The 23,902-nt window shown below is 37.5% G+C and overlaps 1 protein-coding gene across 12 annotated transcripts in view; it reads left to right on the top strand.

The window, feature by feature from the left end:
* LOC117429727 (autism susceptibility gene 2 protein-like) overlaps positions 1–23,902 on the top strand; it is a 287,630-nt gene that overhangs the window by 51,998 nt on the left and 211,730 nt on the right. For all 12 annotated transcript variants that reach the window (XM_034903122.2, XM_058998109.1, XM_034903118.2 and 9 more), the window contains exon 3: positions 534–734. In XM_034903122.2, the coding sequence (XP_034759013.2) occupies positions 534–734 (201 nt within the window). The remainder of the gene's footprint in view (positions 1–533; positions 735–23,902) is intronic.

Here is a 23,902-nt window from a genome sequence, read left to right as displayed (position 1 = left end):
TGGGTTTGAGGAGATGCAGTGCTTTCCTCAGCAGGAGTATTTAAATAGAGGTTATTGAACAGCACATCAGGCACGCATATTGTTATAATGTTTATTTTACATGGTAATGTGTATTATAAATGTGACATTTTACATGTGATGTTCATAATAAAATAATTTAACAAATACATTTGGAAAAGACATGTAGAGGAATTTGATACCAGAAACCCATAATACTAGTCATACCCATAATAACATTACGTCTGCTTTAATAATTTACTTGTCTTAATAGATTCATGTCATGTGTGCTGTGACAGTTTCAGCTCTAGATTGTCTCATGAGAAGTTAGAATGAGTTGACTATTTTCATATCATATGAGCATGGAAGAATTTTACAAGAATTCAAAAATGTTACTTAAGCATTATTCAGTATTACATTGAAATACCACTAAAATGTGTTTCCTAAATAAAAACAAATAAAAAAAATAAACAGTCAGCAGGTTGGAAGGAAGGTTTTTTTTTAAAATACTAAAGCATTTCTTTTGCTGTTTTCAGAAGGACATTGCGTTGAAACCCCATGAACGCCAGGAGAAGAAGCCCAGCACCCTCAATAAGAAGCAGCAGGATGGGCTGCCCAACGGACTGAGCTACCATGCCTGGAGAAACAGGCACCATGGCCCCTCGGACCAGGAGAATGACCAGAACCTGGGCCAGCACCAGAGGAACAAGAAGAAGACCCACAAGAGACACAAACGGGTTTGTGCTTATTTAAATTGGGTCATTCTAGAAGGGAGAAGAAGCCATTATTTTGGTTTATTTTTACCGTAGTTTTGCAACAAAGAGCAATTTATTTTCCGAACCTCGCATGGTATTTTTAATGCATTTACAGATTTATCAGATATTTCTATCCTATTTATCAAAATGATTGAGAGATTGATACACTCTGTGCATGATGTCCACCGTTAAACAACCCTACCAGCAAAATGTTATCACATATTATTCCTTGTTTTCTGTGCCTGGCGTAGAGTTGGCAATGTTTAGGATTTCAATATTTCTAGTAAAATGATATCAAACGCATTCCGAAAACATTTACTCTTTTGTTTGACTAATTACAAAGCATTAAGACAATCATTTGGAAGACAGAATTCAATTAGTTACCTTATCATTAAATTAGAGACCGTGATACAGTCCTCTCAAGTTTCTAGTGTTAAGAGTTTTATAATTAATTATCTGTCATTAGGTGTGATGAATAGAATAATGTATTGCCTCTTATAATTAGATTAGTTGCAGTGTTGTCATTGCATGCTGTAGAAAGGGGCTGCTATGAAGTGTTCCAACCAGGTCTGGGCTGCTTATATGTAATGAGACTTACTGGCACAATGACACAATGATCTGGCTTCTGCAGAATTGTCAGTTTAAAGACAATGTCCCCTTTTCTATAGAGCAAAGACTGAGGAGCTGCGTTTGTGTGTGTCACAGTATAGACAGAGGGCCTCACGCTGTGGTTTAAAAGTATTGATCACAAAACTGTGTCAAGTTGGGTCTTAAAGGATCATGATGATTCAGCATCAACAATGTGGCTTGGTAACCCGTTCCATACCCCCACCACTCTGGGTAAAGAAAGGGTCTAAAGCTGTGGCGATTTAGAGCTTTACAAGTTGTCTGATAATGTAAGCGCTAATGGGTAGATGCGTAGTGTTGTCTACCCATCGTAAGGTAGTCTGGCACATCTAAAAACTGAAGACTGGGGATGTGGGTGGGGGGAATCAGAAGGGAGTTTAGCAGATGGGTTTCATTGTTACTTGCTGAGCCTACCCAGCGAGAGCTGACAGCCACAGTGACAAGTGATTTACAAAGTGCTATTTACAGTTTGGGTTTGCAGTATTTCAGTGACATCTGAGTGCTCTCTAACAGCTGCTTGCATTCCGTCCCATAGAGGAGCTGCTAATTGAAAATGAACTTGTGGGTGGGCTGCAGAGGCAGAGTCTTAAGAAAAAAATATACATCAAGTTAATAAACGCTCGGCTGCTGTGTTGCTCTCTCAGGGTTTCCATGATGTAATTAGCAACTATATGAAATAGAGGAAACGCACAACAGTAACAACAGCGGCATGACAAAACTGTCAATCTCAATTTGAGCTTGTATGCTTTAGGTTCTCGAGAAATTAACCTGTACTTGTCAGATATAAGCCAACAAGATTTGAAGTACTGTACTTTATTCAAACTGACTGCACTCTAATCATGGAGCATTTCTGAACCTTTCTATGGAAAATGAGGGACATTTACTGCTCATACAATTCAAGACATGTTTGTAGGTGCTTTAATACTGTACTGTAATGGTTTAAGTTAACTTGGGCTAAACTGGGTATGTGGTATATATTTTTGTGCTGAAAAATTTAAAGCTACCCAATCTAAGGGACGTGTCATACGAAAATAAATTAGTAATTACACATATATGATTATAGTCTTTAGTGTTACTAAATTAAATAAGGCACACCTTATCATAACAGTACAGCGTTCTGCATGATTGCAGCTAAATATACTGAATATATTCAAAATACAGATAATAGTCCATGCTGTTAGATACATTATTTTGCTTGTCTTCTGGGGCTTCAAGTTCCACACTGCCAAGGTACCCCATGGTTAGATTTTCACTCAGCCACTGGAAGTGCTTGAATATTAGCATGAAATTAGAGCTATTGAGCGCAGCAGATTGCCGCACAGCATCTGCATAATACCCAATGTCAATTTATTTTTATTTAGGGAATTTTGTTACAGCGAGGAATACCAATCTGTCTTTGGAGAAGAGCGCTCGGCACAAATGTAAATTTTCTAAATGAGGTAGTGAGAGTGAAATCCTTTAAATGTATGGAAAGGAATCATGAAATTGGCAAGTGAGTTTTTATATATATATATTTTGTTTATTAGCTGCGAGATCTTTTGAAGTCCGTTTTTTATCAAACACGTTGATGAATGTTAAATTAAATGTCTAAGGTGAAGTTAGGACTTTAATAGCATTGGCTTCCAGGCTGTCAACGTAACCTGTTTTTTTGTTTTGTTTTGTTTTGGCGGTGGTGTCGTGCAGAGCAGCCCATCTGTGCTTGCAGAGAGTTAGCATGGAACAGGTTGCCACTGGAGGCAAAGCCGCTTCTCTCTGTGTTCTCCAGTACATGCAGCTTGATGTACATCCAGTGACATGATGTAGAACAAAGATTAACATGGCCGCCGGGAGGAGATGTTAATTCCACCTGTTGACTTTTCCCCTTTGTCATTCTTCATTCTCATCTTGACCTACTTTCCTCAAGATCTCTTTAAAAACAACCCTTGCGGTTTAAGAGATGCAAAAATATCTCAGGGTTTGCTTTTCAGAAACAAATGCGACTTTTTCCCCTTTGCCGATTTTTATTATTACACGTTTTGACATTGCCGGGGTGCAGCTGAAATGACAAAATGTTGACAGCCTAGGAATGCAAACCCCTCAATTGGCAGCAAAACAAACTGTCAGCGGAAATTGCTTTGGAAGATACACTTGTTTATTGGCCTGTTTTGTAAGCTACACATTATAAATCATTTGGAAAGGAGAGATTGCCAAAGCATGTTTATACCCCTGCTTTCTCCCGAATTCGAAATGGGCTTAAATGTTGCCAAGCTTGATTGGTCCTTCGTCTGTCCTTGTCCTGTGCCTGCCAAATAGGGGTCGCTATGTATGCAATATGTTCTAATCCTTAGCTGTTTTGCATAAATGTTAAAAATTAAGCAGTGCAGTGTTTCGTGACACCCTATCATTCTCTTATGTGTACATGAGAAGCATGGTGTAAAAGCCAAGCATAGCTCACTTTTTACTCGGTGTGGTTTTATGGAATGTATAACTTCATGGAATATTGTTTTTTGCTTGAATAGCCTCAAAGATAAAAGATAACATTTGTTACAGATATTTTGTAGTCAACTTTTGATCACAACGTTTCACATCGTCGGGTAGGCACATTTGACTGCCCACTCTTTAACCTGCCTTAATTAAGTTATAAGCCGTTGTGACTTTTCACAGCACTGTGCTGTCATCTAACTGCAAATCGCTACATTTTTCGGAGTGGGAGTCTCTTTTGATGTGTCATTTTTTTACAGTGAAAAAGGCTTCGATGTACAAATGTTAATGCAAGTCATTTTCCAGTTTTTCACATTGAAGTACTTTTCCTGTCGAGAGCTGTGATTTCGCTTCAGGAAGATCAGACGTATAAAGCAAAGTGTCGGCTTATGCTGGCAGCTCCCCTTAACCTGTCAGTCAGCCAGCGATCAGAAAGCAACCAGTTACAGTTTAACCAGGGAAGTGAAATCCTGACCTTGCAGTGCAGTTGCAGCTCATCTCTTAGCTCTCCTCCTCTGCCAGCTTTTAAAGGTTGTCAATCAGCCTTAAATCTGCCTGGGATTCAATTTTAATTATGGTGCTGCTGTACTTGTAGCGTCTTCTAAAGAAAATGTTTTTGGCATATGATGTTGTCTAAAATCCACTACAAGGATAGCAGCTGCGTAATTAAGATGGAATCCTAGTCCCTGCCGTTTTAAAAAGAAAAGTTCAAAAAATGCAATATCTTACCTTACTATGTAGCTATAATGACGTGAACCAATGGTAGAATGTTACCACAGGGGTCTTATTTTGACATACCAATGGCATGAACCAGTACATACAGGTCAGTTGCACGATCGTGATATACAATTGCTTGCATTCCAGTGTATCAATCTATTTTGTTTTCATTGTAAACGACTCTCTATGCTTGCCGTTATCTATGTCATCAAGCATATTATATGAATTCATATCATTATTGTGTTGTCAAAGCTGCATTTAAAGCTCACTCGCACATTTTACTGGAGGCTTTCAGCTAGTGGGCCACCTGGGTAGCAGCCATCAATATGAAAACCTTGCAGGCTCGATTTTCAGGTTGAGTAAAGGGTTTTAATAAAGTGCATAGGTGACGTGATCCTGCTGTGATGCAGCCAACGGACCAGAGTCTGTCGTGCTGTAAATATTGATTAAAAAGGTCTTGAAGGAGTGTGCCTCTGTGGCTTTACAACATTAGTATGTATTTATCTAGCTAAAGTTTTCAAAAGGTTGACTTTGAACTGCCCTTCTCCCCTGGAAAAGGTAATAAAACATGAGCTTGCAAGAAAGTGCAAAGGACATTGGTGCTGAGTAGTGAAGTTAGAGCGAGTATATTGGCCTTTTTATCCATGGGCCAAACATAATGTCCATCCTGTACCAGTTGAAAACCCTGGGGGAGTCCAGTCTTGCAGCCCTAGCTCTGTTTCTGTAAGTGACAGAGTGCTTTCTAATTGTCACTGAGTTCAGTGGCCTGTAGCTTATGGTTCCATAACAGGTACATGCTTTGTATTACTTGTAAAAAGATAAGAAATGTGATACAGAGGAATAGGAAGGCTGACATGTTTTCCAGTTGTTATCGGAACGCATTTTATATTAGTAAAAATTCAGTCTCAATGGTACTTCTTAAAAAGTGCACTATGGCGAGTACTGAAAATGCATGTTATAAATCTGAGAAACTGCTACATTACTGCATAAATGTACCAAGTGTTTTATAAGAAACTTTTCAGATGTTGAGCTGAAAATGTTAATATAAACTGGATGATGTTAAAAACGTTCAGCTGATCAATGAATCACTGAATGCAGTGCTGTTCACTCTGCATGTCTTTCACAACCAGTAGATTCCAGATGCTTCTAAATGAATGAAACAGCAGAGACTAATGCATTGTGAAGTGGTCTAAAACATGAAGGCATTCTTGCAGATTTTCAGTAATGCAAGCGATGTAAGTAAAGATTTATTGAAATCGCTCCTCCCTTCTGTTCTGTGTGACTTTCACATTCATCCCTGTGCTTTTATCTGACACAGCTGTGCTGAGCAGACAGAGAAATAGCTTGTTCCATCAGCGCTTAATGGTTTCAAAAGGTTCTGTGCAAAGCTGTGTGTTTCCCATTCACAGAAGTCTCAATTCACAGTACAAAAAAAAAAAAAGTGTTTCTTTATACACTTGTTATCTTGAAACTGACAGTTTCTTCTAAAGGCACAAATGTACAGCAGCTGTTCTGTTGGTTTGACTGATAATGAGAACTAAAAGTGCTGTAAGCAGACATTACTGTAATGAACTGGTGTTCCTCTTCTGTGACCTGCTCTTGACATGAGTTTACCAATACAGATTTGAGTTCCTTTAAGGTTTGTATTTAGGAAATGATTAGATTTAAAATGTACACATTTAAAAGTGTAGTATGCTGAAACAGTATCCAAGCAATAAGGACACATAGGCCCAGAGACTGGAGAGACCAGGTGAGTTTGACAGCATGAGCTGCCACAAACCAGTTAGTGTCCTCAAAGCTGTGTATTTATTTCAGAACTGTACAGGAAAAGATTTGTGAATTGGATAACCATATCATTTAATTTTTTTAATGAGTGACTTATAATCTTAACTCTTTGCGGTCCATTTATTAAATGCGCGTCAGGCACGCCAGGTCTAATTTGTTTTCACACGCGCAGTTAATTTTAGACACGCTGTTTAAAAGTATTTTTTTCACAGTCAAACGGGTTTAAATGGCCCTGCATATCAACAATGCACTCACTAGGCATCTCCAGCACCGCCCCACCCGTTCGCTATAGCTTTCACCTATGTAAGAAATAAATAATAATAATAATAATAGTCGTACATACCGATCGATCATCTCCGGATCGCTCGTTTTATCACCAAACTCCTCAATAATGTGATCCAAGTCATTATTTTATTACTATAACATCTCAAAAAAGCTCTGCAAATGTCCATGTTCTCTGTGCGCTGATTCACAGGCAGCCAGCTTGTTTACTTACGACCGCCCCATTATCTGATACCAGGGCCATGTATGACTATTCATGAGATATGCCTTTTTTTTTTTTTTTTTTTTCCGACTCGGCTCCTGTCGTTCACACTCGGCCATTGAATGGTTTTCTCGACTTTTTCCGGAGAAACAAGACTAAAACCCGTTTTTTGCGTTTCTGTAATGATGTTGGACAGGGTCCGACAATGGACCTGATAGGAATAATTGCAATGTCGGACCAGGTCCGACAATGGGCCGCAAAGTTAATGTTTTGTTTTTGTATTTCTGAATTGAAGAAAGATAACATTTCCTGCAGAAATACAAACTTTCCGGACGCTAACCTTAATACACGTAACCGTTTACGTAAAGCTGGCAATTATTATTATTTTTTTTTTTTTTTAGAATTTCAGGACATAATTATGCACATGCATATTTAGCAGTGGTGGAGGCTGGTCACAACCATGCACTTCCCCAGCAAGTGTCCTAACCACTGTACAGGAGAGCCAGGCTATAGAGCTAAACTCACTAACAGGTGTCAGAATACATAAACCCAGAGTAGCACGCAATGTGTACATACATAGACCACCATCTATCTTGAATTTCACTCACACCGTAGCCAAACAGAGTAACACCGTTACATACACAATAAATTAAGACAAACTCCACTGTCCACTCTCTCACTCTAGTGCTACAGCACTAGTGTATTATGTGCAAGGGTTCAGACCGGTTAAATCAATTCAGTTACTTGTCTCTGCAAGTCTTTTATATTATAGTGACCTCCCTGTAACAGACAAGAAATTAAGTATGTGAATTGATTCATTAAAATTCACTTATGAAAAACAATGGCTGTGCTTCAATGTCCTAGTTTTGGTTCTCCTATAATGTCGAATTAATAACAGAAATTAGACGGAGAATCTGGAGATGTGATTTTTGCTGTGCAGATAAAGATTCCATATAATAATCAGCAGAAGATGTCATTTCTCCGCTAATTGCTTGTAATGTAATCCTTTGTTACTCTATCAGTTGACAGCAGATCGTGTTATTACAGAAGATGATTAAATTATAAAACAGCGGGCAAATCATTAACGATTATCGTTTGGGGAATTTTGTTTGATTGCTATTTATTTGCGAAGTGTTTTTTTTTGTTTGTTTTGTTTTGTTTTTCAGTGTGATGGAAGCGAGTCAGGGTAAATCTAGGGTTTGTTATCTGTGCGTTGACTTTGAAATGTCTGAAAGTAATTGGATTTAGAATGATCGCATCTGTCACAGCTAATAGTATGATCATTTTTTTCAAAAATATGTATTGTCATTTTTCTACAAGTCTTAGGAGAAGGGCAGGGGTCTATAAGGTGGGAATTCTGCATTATGTTTTAGCAGCAGTGTGGAGTAGTGGTTAGGGCTCTGGACTCTTGACCGGAGGGTTGTGGGTTCAATCCCCAGTGGGGGACACTGCTGTTATACCCTTGAGCAAGGTACTTTACCTAGATTGCTCCAGTAAAAACCCAACTGTATAAATGGGTAATTGTATGTAAAAATAATGTGAAATAATGTATAATGTGATATGTTGTAACAATTGTAAGTCGCCCTGGATAAGGGCGTCTGCTAAGAAATAAATAATAATAATGTAAGCTCCACCTTTTATATTATAAATATTAAAAGATGATCTTGTTTGTCGCTCACATTAAAAAAAAAACTATATAGGACTTAATACACATGGTAAAAGATGAAACAACGCTGAAAGTAAATATTTATTTTTTGGCCTGTCACTTTTCGATCAAAATTCCCATCTTCCAGACACTTGTCCTTTTGAGTTTAATATATGGGTTTCATCTTACATGTGTGCATTATATTCAGGTTATAATATACAATGGTGTTTTGTTTTATAAGGTTTGTGCTATACAGTCATGTGCAAAATGCACAGGGTACAGATTCTATTTCTAAAACTGTGGTAACAGTACGTTGCTTATTGAGATACATTTATCATAGTTCTTCACATCCCTCATACATACAATTCAGGGCAGCCACTTCACCATAAAGCAGCTGCATGATCAATAATAATATGCAGAAAGAAGTTTAACCATGCGCCCCCAACTATGGATCAGTGTTCCAGTCGTGAAGGATGAGGGAAGGTAAAAAAGAAGTACAAGAAACGAAGTTGCATAGAAAAACATTTCTGCTCGTACCTTCACTGTGTGTATTTTAATTATATTAATATCCATATTGCCATCGTTAAAATAACCCTGAAAACTGCAGATAGGAAACGTAATTGCTTATCTCCATTGTTGCAGCCACTATATAAGGCAGGGGCTTGGTATCATTATTAGAAATGTAACCATAGGCTTAAGGTTTAATGTGAATTTGGGCATAGCTTAAATTACACAGAAAAAAATCCATATTTCGTTGCTGTTTTTCACCTTATTTATAGCAATGTGGTTGCCCCTGACAGTTAATAAGATTTGACCTTAAACAACATGTTTTTAAACACTTACAGTGCGCTATTGTACAAATATTGAGGGCATCCAAGCAAGCAACTTTAATGTAGTATTGATTACCTAACCCCAGAGTTATTCTACAGCATACGCACTGAACCAAAGCAAAGCATGGGAAGAAGCATGAAAGAAAATCAAACAAGAAATATAAAAAAACACAGAGGCTGCAGGCAATTTATTGTGCTATTGCAAAAGAATTGTAGGAGATGGGGGGGGGGGGGGGGTGGGATAGGAAAGTGTATTGGTTTGATTGAGTTTTAGAGCTTGAGATTGCCGTGTCTGTTCTTTAACGTGAACAGTTCCGGTTTCACCCATTTACCTGTCAATTAACAGACCAAAAATGGATGCACTGATAGTTGACACAGACTATGGTTTTTACAGTAAATGCAATTATTGTTCTAATGCATATATTGAACATAATGACATCTTGCATGCTTTAGAGTCAACCTCCACGATAGGGCTTCACACAATTTAAAGTAACTTACAGTTCCTCTGGCAAATAGAATTATGTAATACAGTACAGTATTCCTTCAATAAACCGGACATGTTGGGAGACAGACAGGTTGTCTGGAATAATCTGCACAGCCATACATTTATAGTGCTCAGTTTATTTTAAATGTGTAAATCGTTGCACTGAAATAACATTAATGTCTTCTCTGTGCATATAAACACTGATAAAATATAAATTTGTACAGCAAGCCTCTACAGTATACAGTACAGCAGTAAAATAATAAAAAAAAAATACCTGGTACATTTTCTTTTTACTTTAGCCTGTAGGGTCTGGTAATACAAAATAAAACATGCTGCTGCATTGCACAGTAATAGATTATTTAAAATGTAAACTCAGTGATTTTATTTATTTCTTTTTTTACTTAGTACACAATGGACACAAGCTAGGTCACGGTGCTGCATTGCCACGTTATAATACTGTACAGTACCTTACATATACTGCACACAGTTTACAGTGTACGCGTGACTGCTACTTTTGTTTTCTGCTGGTATGAATCAGACTTTTTTTTTACAAAAGCAATTCGACTTCAAATTCACAATTTAAATTACTGTAGCCTACATCTTGCGTCTCGAACTACTGGAGTCCATCAGTATTTCTGAAAGCTTCTCTCCCTTTTCCAACAGAACAATAGCAGTTAGTTTACACTCTGTAGAGTATGAGTGTTCATATGTCCTCTTTTTTAACCATGTGATTCATTTTATCGATTCAGTAGGCTACTTCGTATCTGTTGTGTTTATTTTCATCCTGCCTCTGGTTTCTGTACAACAGCCATTTTTTTTTCAGTGTGTCTCTTTAGATCATGCAATTCACAGTGACCCAGCGTCACACTTAATTGGATATTATTGGGGGACGTATGTTGTGTCCGGCATATCCGAATGTACGGCATAATGGTGTCTGTACTAGCGCAGGACTGCAGTATAAATTACAACAACGTTCGTCAAGTCTGTTTCCTTGTGTGACCTTTTCTTACTGTTTTCTTACTTTAAATCTAACATTTTGGAAGATTTCCTTCTGTCACATTGGAAATACAAACAATATTTGAGTTTCATAACATGCATGGTGAGCCTTGTTGTGAATGCCTTTGCTCAACACTAATTGCATTGTTTTTGTACAGTATTAAAAGCATAAACACAAACACATTTCTACTTGGGGGTGGTAGTAATCAAAGGATTCTTTTGACATGTAAAGGCTTTCCTAAATATGCTTTTAATAATGTTAAATTAATGCCTTTTGTTTTATATACATAGCATTATTTTCTATTTCATAAGAATTTATTTATAAGACTAAACAACATGCTAATGAATGCTTCTACCAAAATAATAATTTTACCTAGTGAACCCAGCCTAAATAAAACAGGATTCACATTTGGTGTGGCAGGCACTGTTGCAAGAGACATGCACTGTTTAAATAAAACCGTTGCAAATACAGTACCTTGTTATGTCGTCTTCCTCCAGTATCACTAAGGCCCGGAGGTATGAGAGTATCCTTGTGGGTAGGATGGTGGCTAAGGGCATGACACATGACAGTTTATGCAAAGTCCTCGAGACATGACGAACATCACCGAGGGGGAGTGTGCATCTGTCCTTACAGTGCCACGAGGTAGTCTTCTCACTGTCGGAAATACTGCATCTGCTGCCCAATGTGCTATCACGCTCCCAATCTGTTTTATCTAAGTTGGCAAGAAGAAAAAAAATTCATCATATTAATACTGTGCCTAATGAAAATCATGACACTGGAATCTGCATTTAATGATAGCAATAAACGTTTGTATAAAATAGATTTGATAAATAGATTATAAATGTTGAACAGTGTTATGCTTTCAAATTGTTGCAAGGATTTCCTGGCCTGTGCAGCATTATTATTATTATTATTATTATTATTATTATTATTATTATTATTATTATTATTATTATTAATAATGTAGCTGCACTGAGAATAGTATTGTCTCCGCTTCTGTGCCTTGGCCCAGTTTTAATATGTTTTTTCAAAGCTGCCAATGAGTTTTTTGGAGTACGCTAGAAAATATAAAAAGAAAACAACACTGCATTAGGAAGATGAGAGACAGGTGCTCACTGGCATCAGAACTGTCATTAGTCCTTTTTAAATATGTGTTTATTTACTCGTTTTTGTTGATGTTTCTTTTTTAAGATTACATTGTGTTTTTATTAAACAGTAAAATGGCTTGAATAATAATGGACACGTGTATCCGTGATTGCTTTTTAGTTAAACTAGTGTTTTGGCTCCCTCTGCAGTCTTGAATTGAGAATGGTTCAAACCAAACTAAGTAAATAAGAAGCAGTGCAGGTTTAAGCATATTTTCACAGCATGGAATCTTAACACAATAAGGTGATGAAATAGACATTAAGCATGAATTAAATGATAATAAAAGACACACATATTCAGATACCATTAAACATTCTGAAATACAGATATTTGGTAATACTTTAAATTTACGGAACATTACAATATCAATACATTAATGGGGGGAAAAAAATACACCTTACAAGCTTAGGGTTAAAGGTTCTAATCACAACCATGTCCCTTCCAAAGACCACTATCCGTTCAAGCCCAGTGTTGAGTTTATTCATTTCACTCCCATGCGTTTCTCTGTTGGCTAGCGTCTATAAAACAGAGAAACATTTACGACCAGCAAATGAATAATGATGATGTTGAAATGTACACTCAGTGACACAATTACAAGGAAATGGAAGCTTGCTCATGTAACAATGTTCCATTTCATTGTTGGGCTCCTGATGAGGATGATGGCTTCAGTTATGCATGAATGAGATGCTCTTAATGATACCTGTTGTATTCACTTTCATTTAATGTGTCCTCTACTCTTGTTCGGTGCTCATTTTCTCCAACATATTGAAGTGTGAAAATCAATGAATTGCGATAATTGTTCTGTTAATGCTCACGTCTGGTGCTATTAAGCGCTCTGCTGTAGTGTTCTTACATTTCATATCGTGGAACTTCAGCAGTCATCTCTCATATTCATTTAAAGCCGTTTTGATGGCCGTTTTGAAACGCAGGATTAAACAGCTACTACCTGCAGGGTACAGTGTAACATAGTTCACAGAACAAAACAGGAAAACAAAAACAAAGGTTTTACACATTTTACAAAACACAAGCAATTATATTTTCAACCTTCTTATATGTTAAATATAAAATGTACAAAACACCTCGACTTCTTAATAAGCTAATTACATATATATGTGTCTAGATACAAGAGGAACTGTGACCTGAAATATATTCCTTAATAGACAATATTGCACCAGTGTTCTTTTAAATAACTGAAACACGACCCTGTCTGTTGTTTAACATTTTGTATAGACATAAATACTTTAAAGAGATTTCAGTGTGCTGTTAGATGTTGATTTCCAAAGCCTTAGCCTGCACCTTTTTAATTCTCCAGTGGTGGTATCTAGATCACTGAGCATTGAGCCCTGTGACAGAATCCTCATTTGACCTCACGCTCTTTTCAGCTGAGGTTACCTGCTTGTATCTTACAGTATCACGATGAGACTGGAAACCTACCCCAGAGTCCTCTTGAGCTTCCTACCTGTGCAATCCCTGCAGAGAGCAGTGTTTCAGTCTAACTGTGTGTGCAGAGAAGGCACAGGCCAATGCAGCAAGGGCCAGTTTTCACAGCACCCAGGCAGTGAGGTTACTTAATACAGGCTCGTTGCGTGACGAAAGACTGGGCTTGCTAAAGAATGTTGGAATGTTCATGACATACTTTGACAGGTCAGTTCAGACACAGAAATGTTTTTCAGTAGTGATGCTGTGCATGGAGCCTCGAAAGATCAAGAAACAATAACCAATAATGTTAGAGACAGGTTAAGATCAGAAAGAACACTTTGTAAACAAATACATTAAAAGCTTCCTATTCAGGAGAGACATTACATTGCAACGTTGGCTGCTAAGAAACCAAAGTGAGGCATCCCATGGGAAAACCTATATAAGTTGCTTATACTGTATATAAAATATTTATGAACCCATACTAGTGGCCCATCATGCAAGTGTTAATCATACGTTTAGTACAATACCCTTTGTCACAATGACAACAGATGATTGAAAGGAAACAGAACAGTTCACTGGTCTGACATAAGCACAATGAAACATGGCTCTGTGATGTCATATTTCTTTTTCATGGGTCAAGCTACAAATGTAGGTACAATATATCTACTGCATTCTATTTTTTTACACTATTTATTGCAGTATTGTATGTACAGTATACCTCATGGGATGTGACTCTAAGGAAATGAGGAATATGCCATTCTTTCTATCTGCACTGGGAATGTAAATCCGTTTGTTGGCTTGGCTTGTTGGTTGTATTTTATGTCTGTTCATCTCTTTTAACAGACGCTATTGGATGTACGTGCAGTGTAGTGGTGAGGCATCTGCCTGCCTTTCCTGGTGGTGCTACTCTGATCATCAAAGCTGCTCTCTTCAGCTTTGCAAATTTAAGATGACATGCTCATCCTTGTATCCCAGCACCCTCGCCATATGTTTTCTTGCTATTCCAAAATGTTTGGACTCCAGTGCTAGCAAAATAAAACAGATCGCTAAGATAATAAATGCTGTATCTGTGCTAGGCTCTGGAAATAATTGAACTTTTCACAACTTTGCACCGCACCACATTGTATCTGCAGTATACTGCTGTCAAGTTTTGACTTTGAAGTATTAAAGCATTTTATAATTGTCTTTTGGGTAGTATGTATTTTTGCATTCCTCCGTATTTTTCGAATTGCTCTGGTATAGGTTTTCAAATATTTAAGGTGTGTTTGCATGCATGTTTTTTTTTATTACAGGCTGCTGTCATACATTCCTATATGGGTGCACAGGCTTGGTCTATAAAACCACACTTGCAATACAATACCATTTTAATTTCTAGAGCATCTTCTGTGCACGGAGCACCTCAACATTTTGTACAATTAAGGCAGCCATCTGGTGAACAGTACAACAGTAGCGCAGAATAAATACAGTACAGTCATAATCAAAACACTGAACTTCCAGTAAGACCAGAATGAACAGACCAGACCAAGCAGAAATCTAGCAAGCTTATCCATTGGAAGGGAAGAAAGGCCCAACACTACTCATGCTCTTCAGTCAAGCAGATGACACAGCCAGAAAACGAGTGTCCATTGCTCTTTAACCATACCAGTAGACCAACTTATTGAGGTACGCAGGTGCAGACCCATGAATAATGGTAAAAATACTGCACACTGCAGCTAGACACCCAATCAAAGGCTACCCTACTACTGTTCTGCAGTGGTTAAGCTAGTTTTTTATGGACATCCCATTACAACTTTAATTTGAGTCACCAGATTAATAGCCTTGACTCATGCAGGCATATGGTGCATGTTGTCTTGGCTGAGATGACTTGAGTCGTTTACAGAGCAAATGGCAACATCCTGTTAACTACGCTCTTTCGGCTTGTGGGCTGTCACAAATATGCGGATGACACTGGCATTTGGTCTTGTATTATTCCCTGGCATCCTCAGATTCTGACTAAAACCTTGAGTAGGAGCTGTCAAGTCTAGATTCTTGGGCCTCCCAAACATAGATGGTATTCATATCATTCCCTTTACAGCCCAGCTTTCAAACAGTACCTGCTGTAGGCTACTGTATGGATACTGTCCTACTTTAAGAGACCATATTGATTAATTCATCTAGTACTTTAATATAGCAACAAAGGAACCCGTCAAAAGGATATCGCAAGCCATGATTCACGCAAAGGCTATAGTAATAAATTCATTTCCTTATTTATTCTTTCTAGGGTCAGAACAGCAGTGCTGTTTAGTTCATTTATTAGAGGAGAACGTTCCAGGCATACAGTACATAGCATAACTTGCCTCCTCCAACCCACATTAAGGTCTCTTTCAAAAAGTCAAGAATCAGAGATTTACGCGCTCTCAGCTGGTGGATGTTATTTGTGTAAATAAATTGAAATGGCCGGCCTCCCACACACACACCTAATACAATCAGGAGTGGATGCGTCTCTTTGACCATAGCAGATGGTGGAAAGAATTTGAGGTGAAATGCGCAGCTTGGGGATGTGAAGTAGAATCTCTGACCTCTTGATTTGATATTGTAACCCACACTTACATTTTCATGACTTCGATATGTTTATATTCAGAGATCAACACAGTAAATCTTACCTTGGATGCTAGTATTGAATTCAAAGTTTCAATTTTCATTATAGTCCTGAAAAGTTTATATACACATATACACAGTAATTGAAATCCATAGCTTCCTATGAGGAACGGATTTTGCTTTCGCTCTAGTTGCTGGAATTGCAGGTGAGTCATAATCAATAATCCATTACTGGTCAAACCTGTGTTAAAGACCTGTATTAATGAGTGATGAAACCCCACGTTTTAAAGTGCCTGTAAACACGGCTTGCGCTGATCTTTTAAATTTAGAATTGATGTGTCGATCAATAAGAATCTTTTTATCATCTGGGCTACTAAACAAGCAAACAAAACAGACCACCGCTATAGCCACATGTGATGGGGTAGTATTATAATTAAATGTGTTGTTTGGTGTTTAAAAACACAATGGTTTTGTTATTATTGTTTTAGAGCATGGATGGGGTTAAAATCACCCATCCAGCTAAACGCATGCATAATATTGCCGTCTCCATATGAATTAAGTGGTTACCAATTTGGAGATAGTCACGTATATAAAGAGAGGATCAGCGGAGAGGAGGAATGTAAGAAGTACGATTATAAAAATAACAATTGCTACTCGTGCTGGCTTGAAACCAGCACGATTCTTGTTTTATTTAGTGTGTGCACTATTTTGTGTCTGTTTATTTTCTCCACCGTGCCGTTTTGTTTTGAAGAAGTCTTTTTGTTTTGTTTAAACCTTTTATTTTTAAAGAAAGAGCGCATTTGCGACTGACGTGTAGTTCCTTGCCTGTGTGTGTTTACTTCCTGGTCTGTGATGTCACCACTTGACCATCCTGTCACACCACATGTGTGGCATTTCTTCAAAATTGTGTTTTCATATACAGCTATGGTTAAGGTGCAAATATGGCTCTGTTCAGCTGGACAGTTCAGGCTTTTCAGCTCGCAACTCAGTGCATTCTGGTACGTTTTACCTGTCTCGGGTACCATTCTTACCTTTGAGAAGCAAGACTACGCTTACCAGAATGCATTGGGATGTGAGTTGAGAAGCCTGAACTATTCGAAACTGTCAAACGGAGCCATGTGGTCACCTTAGCTGGCTTTGCATCACCCTATAGGATGAACTAATTTTGCTTCATAAAGTCGAATGAAACCTTCTGAATAATGTTAACATATGGAATTACAGAACATTTGCAGTTTTCCATATACCGGTAATCCGTAAACTGACAGAAATAAAAAAATGTGACATTTCGAAATCTAACATGAAATACTACTATTATGGCTTCCGGTAGACACATGGGATATCATTTTGCAGTTTCTTTGATTACATGATGTTAAATACAATATCAGAATTATGTTTGTATAGTTTTTTTTTTTAATTGTCTCAATCCTAAAATTCTAAGTGATGCAAAACTTGTGTCCATAGCTGTATGAAATGTCTTGGTTTGGCTGGAAGTTGTGGCACCTCCATGTGAAATTCCACTGCTGGGAATGATTTGTGAGTTCCATTCCCAACTGCGTTTCAGGACTGAACTGGACACGCAAGAGCCTATTTTTCTCATTTATATTCACAATAGGGCCAGTTTCCCTTTATTTCCTGTCTTTACCGTTGTTTGCCCTCATCTGCTAGTAATTATGACGGCTTTATCTTTCGCTTGCTTTTATTTGATCCGTCTCTTGCTAAAGATAGAACAGCTGGGCCAGAGAAAGAGGTCTGTGTTGTGGGCTGGCCGTGTGCGTGCGAACCCTCTGCGTATCATTTGTTTAGGAATTAAACCCAGAGCATTTAAATATTGGCAAACCTGATCGCTGACAATCTTATAAGCAAGCTTTTTTTTCCTCTTTTCTTTTGGTCCAGTTGTTATTGAAAAATCACTTGCAGACTGGGATTGTTGGGTTTCATATTTGCCACCTTTTGAGATTGGGGAGGAGGAGGCTTCCCTTGGTCCCTGCTTTTGTTGAAGACAATTGCTTCCATGCTGTATTGTACCTGGCACTGTTACCACATTTAGGCTTTCTTGAGTCTGTAATGGTTCGAAGGCCACGCATAGCTCCCAGCAGTGTATCTGGGGATGCGGTTAGTGAAGACAGAGGTACTGGGTGTCAAGGATGGTAAATGACCCGCATTATCAACCTTTGACCAAACCTTTACTGTATCTGTCAAGGACTGATGCTGTATAGAATGTCACATGGTAAAGGATACTGACATGTCTTAAGTAACTTACATGCAGTCTCTGTATTCGAAGTACAGTGAATAGTTAGAGTACACTATACATTAGCTAAGTTAATATACTTCCATAAAAAAACGTTTTACTGTTATATTATGCTGCTACTTTTCAAGTGTGAACTCTGCTCAGAAGTTCCCTTGTATTATACAAAGTCTGCTTCATTGTAAAAAAATGTTTGCCTCGTTTTTATAATGGTTTGTTTTATTTTTATTTGCTGTAAGCTGCCAGTACTATGGATTGTAAAACATTTTTTTAAGCCCAAAATGTACTGTTTTCTGTGTGTGTGTGTGTGTTGTTTGTATGAAATAGATTTAGAAAAAAAAATCAAACTCAAGCTTGCTTTGAATACATCTTCAAAGCACATTAAGCTCTGATTTGACACAGTTTTGCCTTGGCTTCTTAGATACAACACATTTTCCAAAGTAGCTTCAGACATGTTAACCGTTCTACAATAATGTAAAGAATGTCAGAGAAAAGTCCTTCTCTTAATTTGATTATGTAAGTACATTTGATGGTAAACACAGCATTAGACCCACAAGTTTAAAAGATTAAAGTAACCACTGAAAGCAGTTAGGAGGAAGTGAAGGGTACGTTTGCATGAAGGCTGGCTTTTTTATTCTGGCGGTTGAGTGGAAAATTGGAAACAGGCTGAGCCGTGCAGCCGTAGGCACATGAACATCTGGGTGCTGTAACAACAGGGTCTGCTCTTCTAACCACACTGTCAGAGAGCACCATGCCTGCAGCGGAGTCTACGGGCATGGGAGCTTCAACAAGATCATTTTTACTGAAACCTGCATCATCGTTTGCGGGTTAGAGCGGCGCTCTTTACATATTATGTCAGCTGAAACCTTTCCGTGCTTGGGAGCTGGCACCGTTTCGAATGCTGCAGGTCATATTTATCTCTTTATAATGCTTAAAAAAAAAGATGTTTCCATTTGCGGCCATCCCTCATCTTTTTGTTTTGTCTTTAAAATTACAGAATTAAAACCGCAAGCAGTAGTACTTATTCAGTGCTTTAGTGGAAAATGTACTTTTCAGCTTGATATGAACTAGAAAATCACAAACAGTTATGCATAACATGGTGGTTTAATTAGATTTTTTTTCATTCATTTTTTCGAAATGTCTTCCTACATATTACATTTGTAAAAAAAAAAAAAAAAAAAAAAAAGAAAGTTTTATACAAGGTGTATAATGTGTGCATATAGACAATGTTAGATAACAATTATCCATTGTTCTCCGTCATATCGTTCATCTGTTCACAATGGACAACTCTAGCTTCATTGTAGTTTAACAAGCAGATACTATGGTTATTTCTACAAATTGTATTGATATGAAAAAGGAGGGTTTTTTCAAATGCTGAGGTGGCCTACGCAAGGTTGTGGCAGATAATCCATTACATATGGTGTGAGAAGCTGGATGTCTAACTCTGGACAGAAGGTGTGAGCTGATTAAGATCAAGAAGGGAGTTTTGCCTTTGAGCATTACGATGTGTACTGTAATATAGGGACGGGAATATAATGTGTTAGTCTGACATATTTGCTATAGTTGGTCCTGGTGTAATACTAGCTTTGGAGTCAGAGGGTTGTGCATGGTTGCATATTATATTTTTATGCAGACAAGCAGATTCTTTCTTTCATTAAAATTTTACAGACTTACTGTATGAGACTAAAATAAAATGACAAAAGTGTCACAAACTGTCCTGCAGATCTCTCGTGAGATCAACAATCAATGGTTTCATGAATATAATCTTGAAGTGCAATTTCAAATGGTGGCAGCAGGGGCTGAAGACACTATATATTTTTCTGCCTTTGAAAAAAGATTCAAGGTGCCAGGTCTTCTTTTTTCATAGCACAGCAAGCAAATCTGGAAAGAGGCAAAATATGAAGAGAAAAAGAAGACGATCAGCCAAGCAACGTTTGAGAAAGCATCGCTGTGGAAGAGGCTGGGCTGGGTGTGGATCTGTGGCAAGCATATGTGTGGTCTATGCATTCCAGTGTGCAGAAAGCAGTCCAGACTCGGGGAGGGCACACAAATTATGTTAGGGGTTAACACAGCAGTCCCCTGTAGACTTCTGACATGTGCAGCTTTGTAATGGACTGTTTAAAAGGTGTCGCATAGAAAATTAATTTTGTTTTAGAAGTCTGTTCCGTGGAATATTTATATTAAAATCGCAGATCGCACATATTCTGCACAGCATTTCATGGGTACAAAACCTGTAAGACTTTTCAGTTGTAATTGTTTTTATTGACAACCTGTCTACAAAACAGATAAACGGGCCATGCAGCAGCAACACTGAAAGCATTTATTATGTTCCACTGCCTTGTGAGACATTTTTGAGGCACTAGTCAGTGAGACTAACATAAAAATGCTTGCATGCCTTTCAGTTAAATAACTACTTTTGACAGTATTGTGCATTTTTAGCATGTTTAATCACGATCAGTAATAATGCATGCTTGCATTGGTGGATTGTCATGACTTTTGAACTATGGGTTGTGACTGTGGGCTTTGCTAGTTCAGAGTAGCCATTTCATCTCAGACCCTGCCTATAATTATATTGCAAAGTAAAATGTATTATTGGAATGTTGTGGTATGTTTTAAATTATGGACCTACTGTAGTATTATCCCTGAATCTTGATGGTAAACAAATTACTTGCAGGTCTGTTGTTTAGCAATATAAATCTTTAAAATATATATATATATATATATTTTTTTTTAATTAAACTATTGAATGCCAACATATGATACTGTTATTTCTTTCAGTGCTAAGTAGCGTTGCATCTATCCCTGTAATGGAACTGCTGTATTTCCATAATTTGATGCACTGAACCACTGCAGGGTACTGTAAATAATGTGCTGTGTGTGGGAAGCAAACTAGCAGTCAAAATGATTATTAAAAAAAATGTAACTAAATTTTAAAGGGTATGGCATGCTGTAATTTTAATCATAGCCGAGTTAAAAGGCAATTCGCAGTAATTGCAATACCCCTTTTTTCTCTTATGAAGATAGCTATTTAAATTTCTTTCAAAGCTATATACAGACCACCCTGAATATTGAATTCTACATACTGTGACACATGGATTTGCATTTGCTGTATCCGTTTCCATATTCTGGTCATAAGAAAATATCGTTTAGGGCAGTTAGTGTGTAACAAAAGCACTCTGATTAGAGTGCATTGATGTCTGGGATTTGATTGTGTTAGAAGGTAAGAATCAAAGCTGTAGACCTTGATAGTTGCTATTGAGCATACGTCAGCTACTAAGGTAATTCCCCAAAAGCAGATCGTAAAAATGGCTTATTATAAGCAAAGTCTGGGTTGGCTGCCTTTTCACACAGCTGTCCTGTGCAACTCTTCCAGAAACATTTATTTTAGTGGTGGTAAATGCTTTAAAACGAATGCTGTAAACCTATGTTTAATTGATTTTAAAACATTTCATCATTTTGTGTAAGATGTCATGAACAATTACATTGTTGACTTTCTACACTGTGAAGACGACATTAAATCCAACATCCTTGTCAACTTCTCAAAACCAGCTCCAGTAGTTAATTGTAATTGCTGTAGGTGTCGGGAGTCAAGTTAAGAGCTTAATAACGCTTTGTTGTGACTGATTTCCAATCTCATGTGTCAGTTCTGATGTCAATGCACCAATAACACACTTTTAGCACCTACAAATGCAGACAGAACAATTTTCCTCCTTTCGAGTTCATTATCGCCATTATTTCATTAGTAACGTCAAAACCTTTTAATGTGGGATCGCCGTTTTCAGCCACAGCTCAGTGGAGGACTGTCCTGTGTTTGATGGCAATCATTTGGGTCCGATCTGCTTTTTTCCCCTAATATTGCCTTACTAAACTGTCTTTGATAGAAAGCATGTGTGCTGGATTTTGAATGGCGAGAGCTCAGTAACTCATACCCACTCCATAGCCAAGTATAGTCTGTATTAAAATCACAAATGACATAATTATATATACAGAGGAAATGAAACCTGGGAGTCGGTATAAGAAACCTTTATCCATGTGTGCTGCTTGTCTGTCACTTGGTTGCCACATCATACCAACTTCAACAACCCCTCCAGCATGTTTTCAGACAGTCCATTTTTTATAGTCTGTTGTCCATTCTCTGGCTACTAGCCAGAGGACCGCCAGCAATTGAGCGCTTCCAGTTGGGGAAAAAAATGATGGAAAGAATGATATGACTATTATTCAGTTATCCCAAGAAGAGCATAGACATTTTACTAGGATCTCTCTTACAGACACCGCTAAACAAATAATAGGAAGTTGTTTAGCCAAATTGTTACATTTTGAGAAAACTATAATGGCATCCATAATGTACCTATATATACACCTTTGGAGAGAGTTTTAAGTGCTTAGGTGTCAATATCAATACAACTCTTAAATTTGAAAAACACATGAAAGAAATATGCAGTAAAACTGGGAGAAAACCCGGATTCTTGTATGGCCACCGTCATTGCTTAAATTTTACATCAAGGTTTAAATTAGCTAAGCAACTTATGTTTCCTATTCTGGACTACAATGATGTGATTTACTGCTAGTAAGGAGTCGCTGAAGAAGATTGATACTTTGTTTAACAGGATTTGTAGATGTGTTCTTCAGTGTACTCCTTTAGAACATCACTGTACCTTGTATTCCAGGTTAAACTTCTTGTCATCTGATAATAGAAGGAACTTTCACTGGAATCAGATTATTTTTAAAGGGGCGCTTAGCAAACTGCCTGTTTTATTTGAGCAGTCTATTCCAGGAGTTTACCTGTGATTACAGCGTACGAAATGTGTGTGGTACCAAATGTTTAAAAATACCGTTGGTAAAAAGTGCCAACTGCTTTTGCTGCAGCTTCAGATTGGAATGCATAGCCGGTGGGACTTGGCTCCGAGACTTCCCATCGTCAATTAAAAAATGTGTTGTTTCATTATCTGAAAAAATGATGAAGAATATGATGTTGTGTATAGTTTGAAATGTGTATTCAGTGTGTTTTATGTGATTTGTAATTTGCTGCTGTTGGACGGCGTTGTAAATGAGCTCATATGGCCTTTTTTCAACAAAAAATGTAAAATTAAATTAAAGATATATAGGTACATTATGGTTATGTATTTTTTTCTGGACCAATTGTATGACATAATCATATATTAATCTATAACATGCATGTAATTTACTATAGTTCCTGGAAAACGGTATTTATGACACAACTCAGAACCTTAGATTAATAGATGGATACTGAACTTCTGTGACTTCTTGTAAAACAGCCATGTAGTTGCAGTACATTATTTTTCTGGTTACTGGAGCGATCTAGAGGATTTGGGATAAGGAAGATTAGACAAATCTCTGAAAAAACAATTGCGAAAACATGCAGGGATTTCAGACGACTTTAGCTACTGCTGTTTTTGGCTTGTAGAATCAATTTATAAATACCAGTTTTAAGGGATAGTCTCTTTTTGACAACATTTGTTAAAAAATGGTAACAAATGGTAATGGATGGATTAAAAATAACAAGTAAGACTTCAGACTGTCTACCTTTTTCAATGGACCAAGGCTTGTCAAGTTTAAAAATAAGAGTAGGTCAAATAACATATGGCCTTGTAGTTCAAATATAAAAGATAAACCAACGTCTAACTCATTTTGAAAATACTTTCTCAGGGATAGCAGATGTGATACAGTTTAAACACGACCCTCCAAGATGTATGGAGCAGTATTGGGAATCGGG

The sequence above is a fragment of the Acipenser ruthenus genome, chromosome 24, assembly GCF_902713425.1.
Source record: "Acipenser ruthenus chromosome 24, fAciRut3.2 maternal haplotype, whole genome shotgun sequence".
Classification (NCBI taxonomy): domain Eukaryota; kingdom Metazoa; phylum Chordata; class Actinopteri; order Acipenseriformes; family Acipenseridae; genus Acipenser; species Acipenser ruthenus.
The sequence above is the reverse complement of the archived record's forward strand: the minus strand, read 5'-3'. Positions and strand labels throughout refer to the sequence as shown.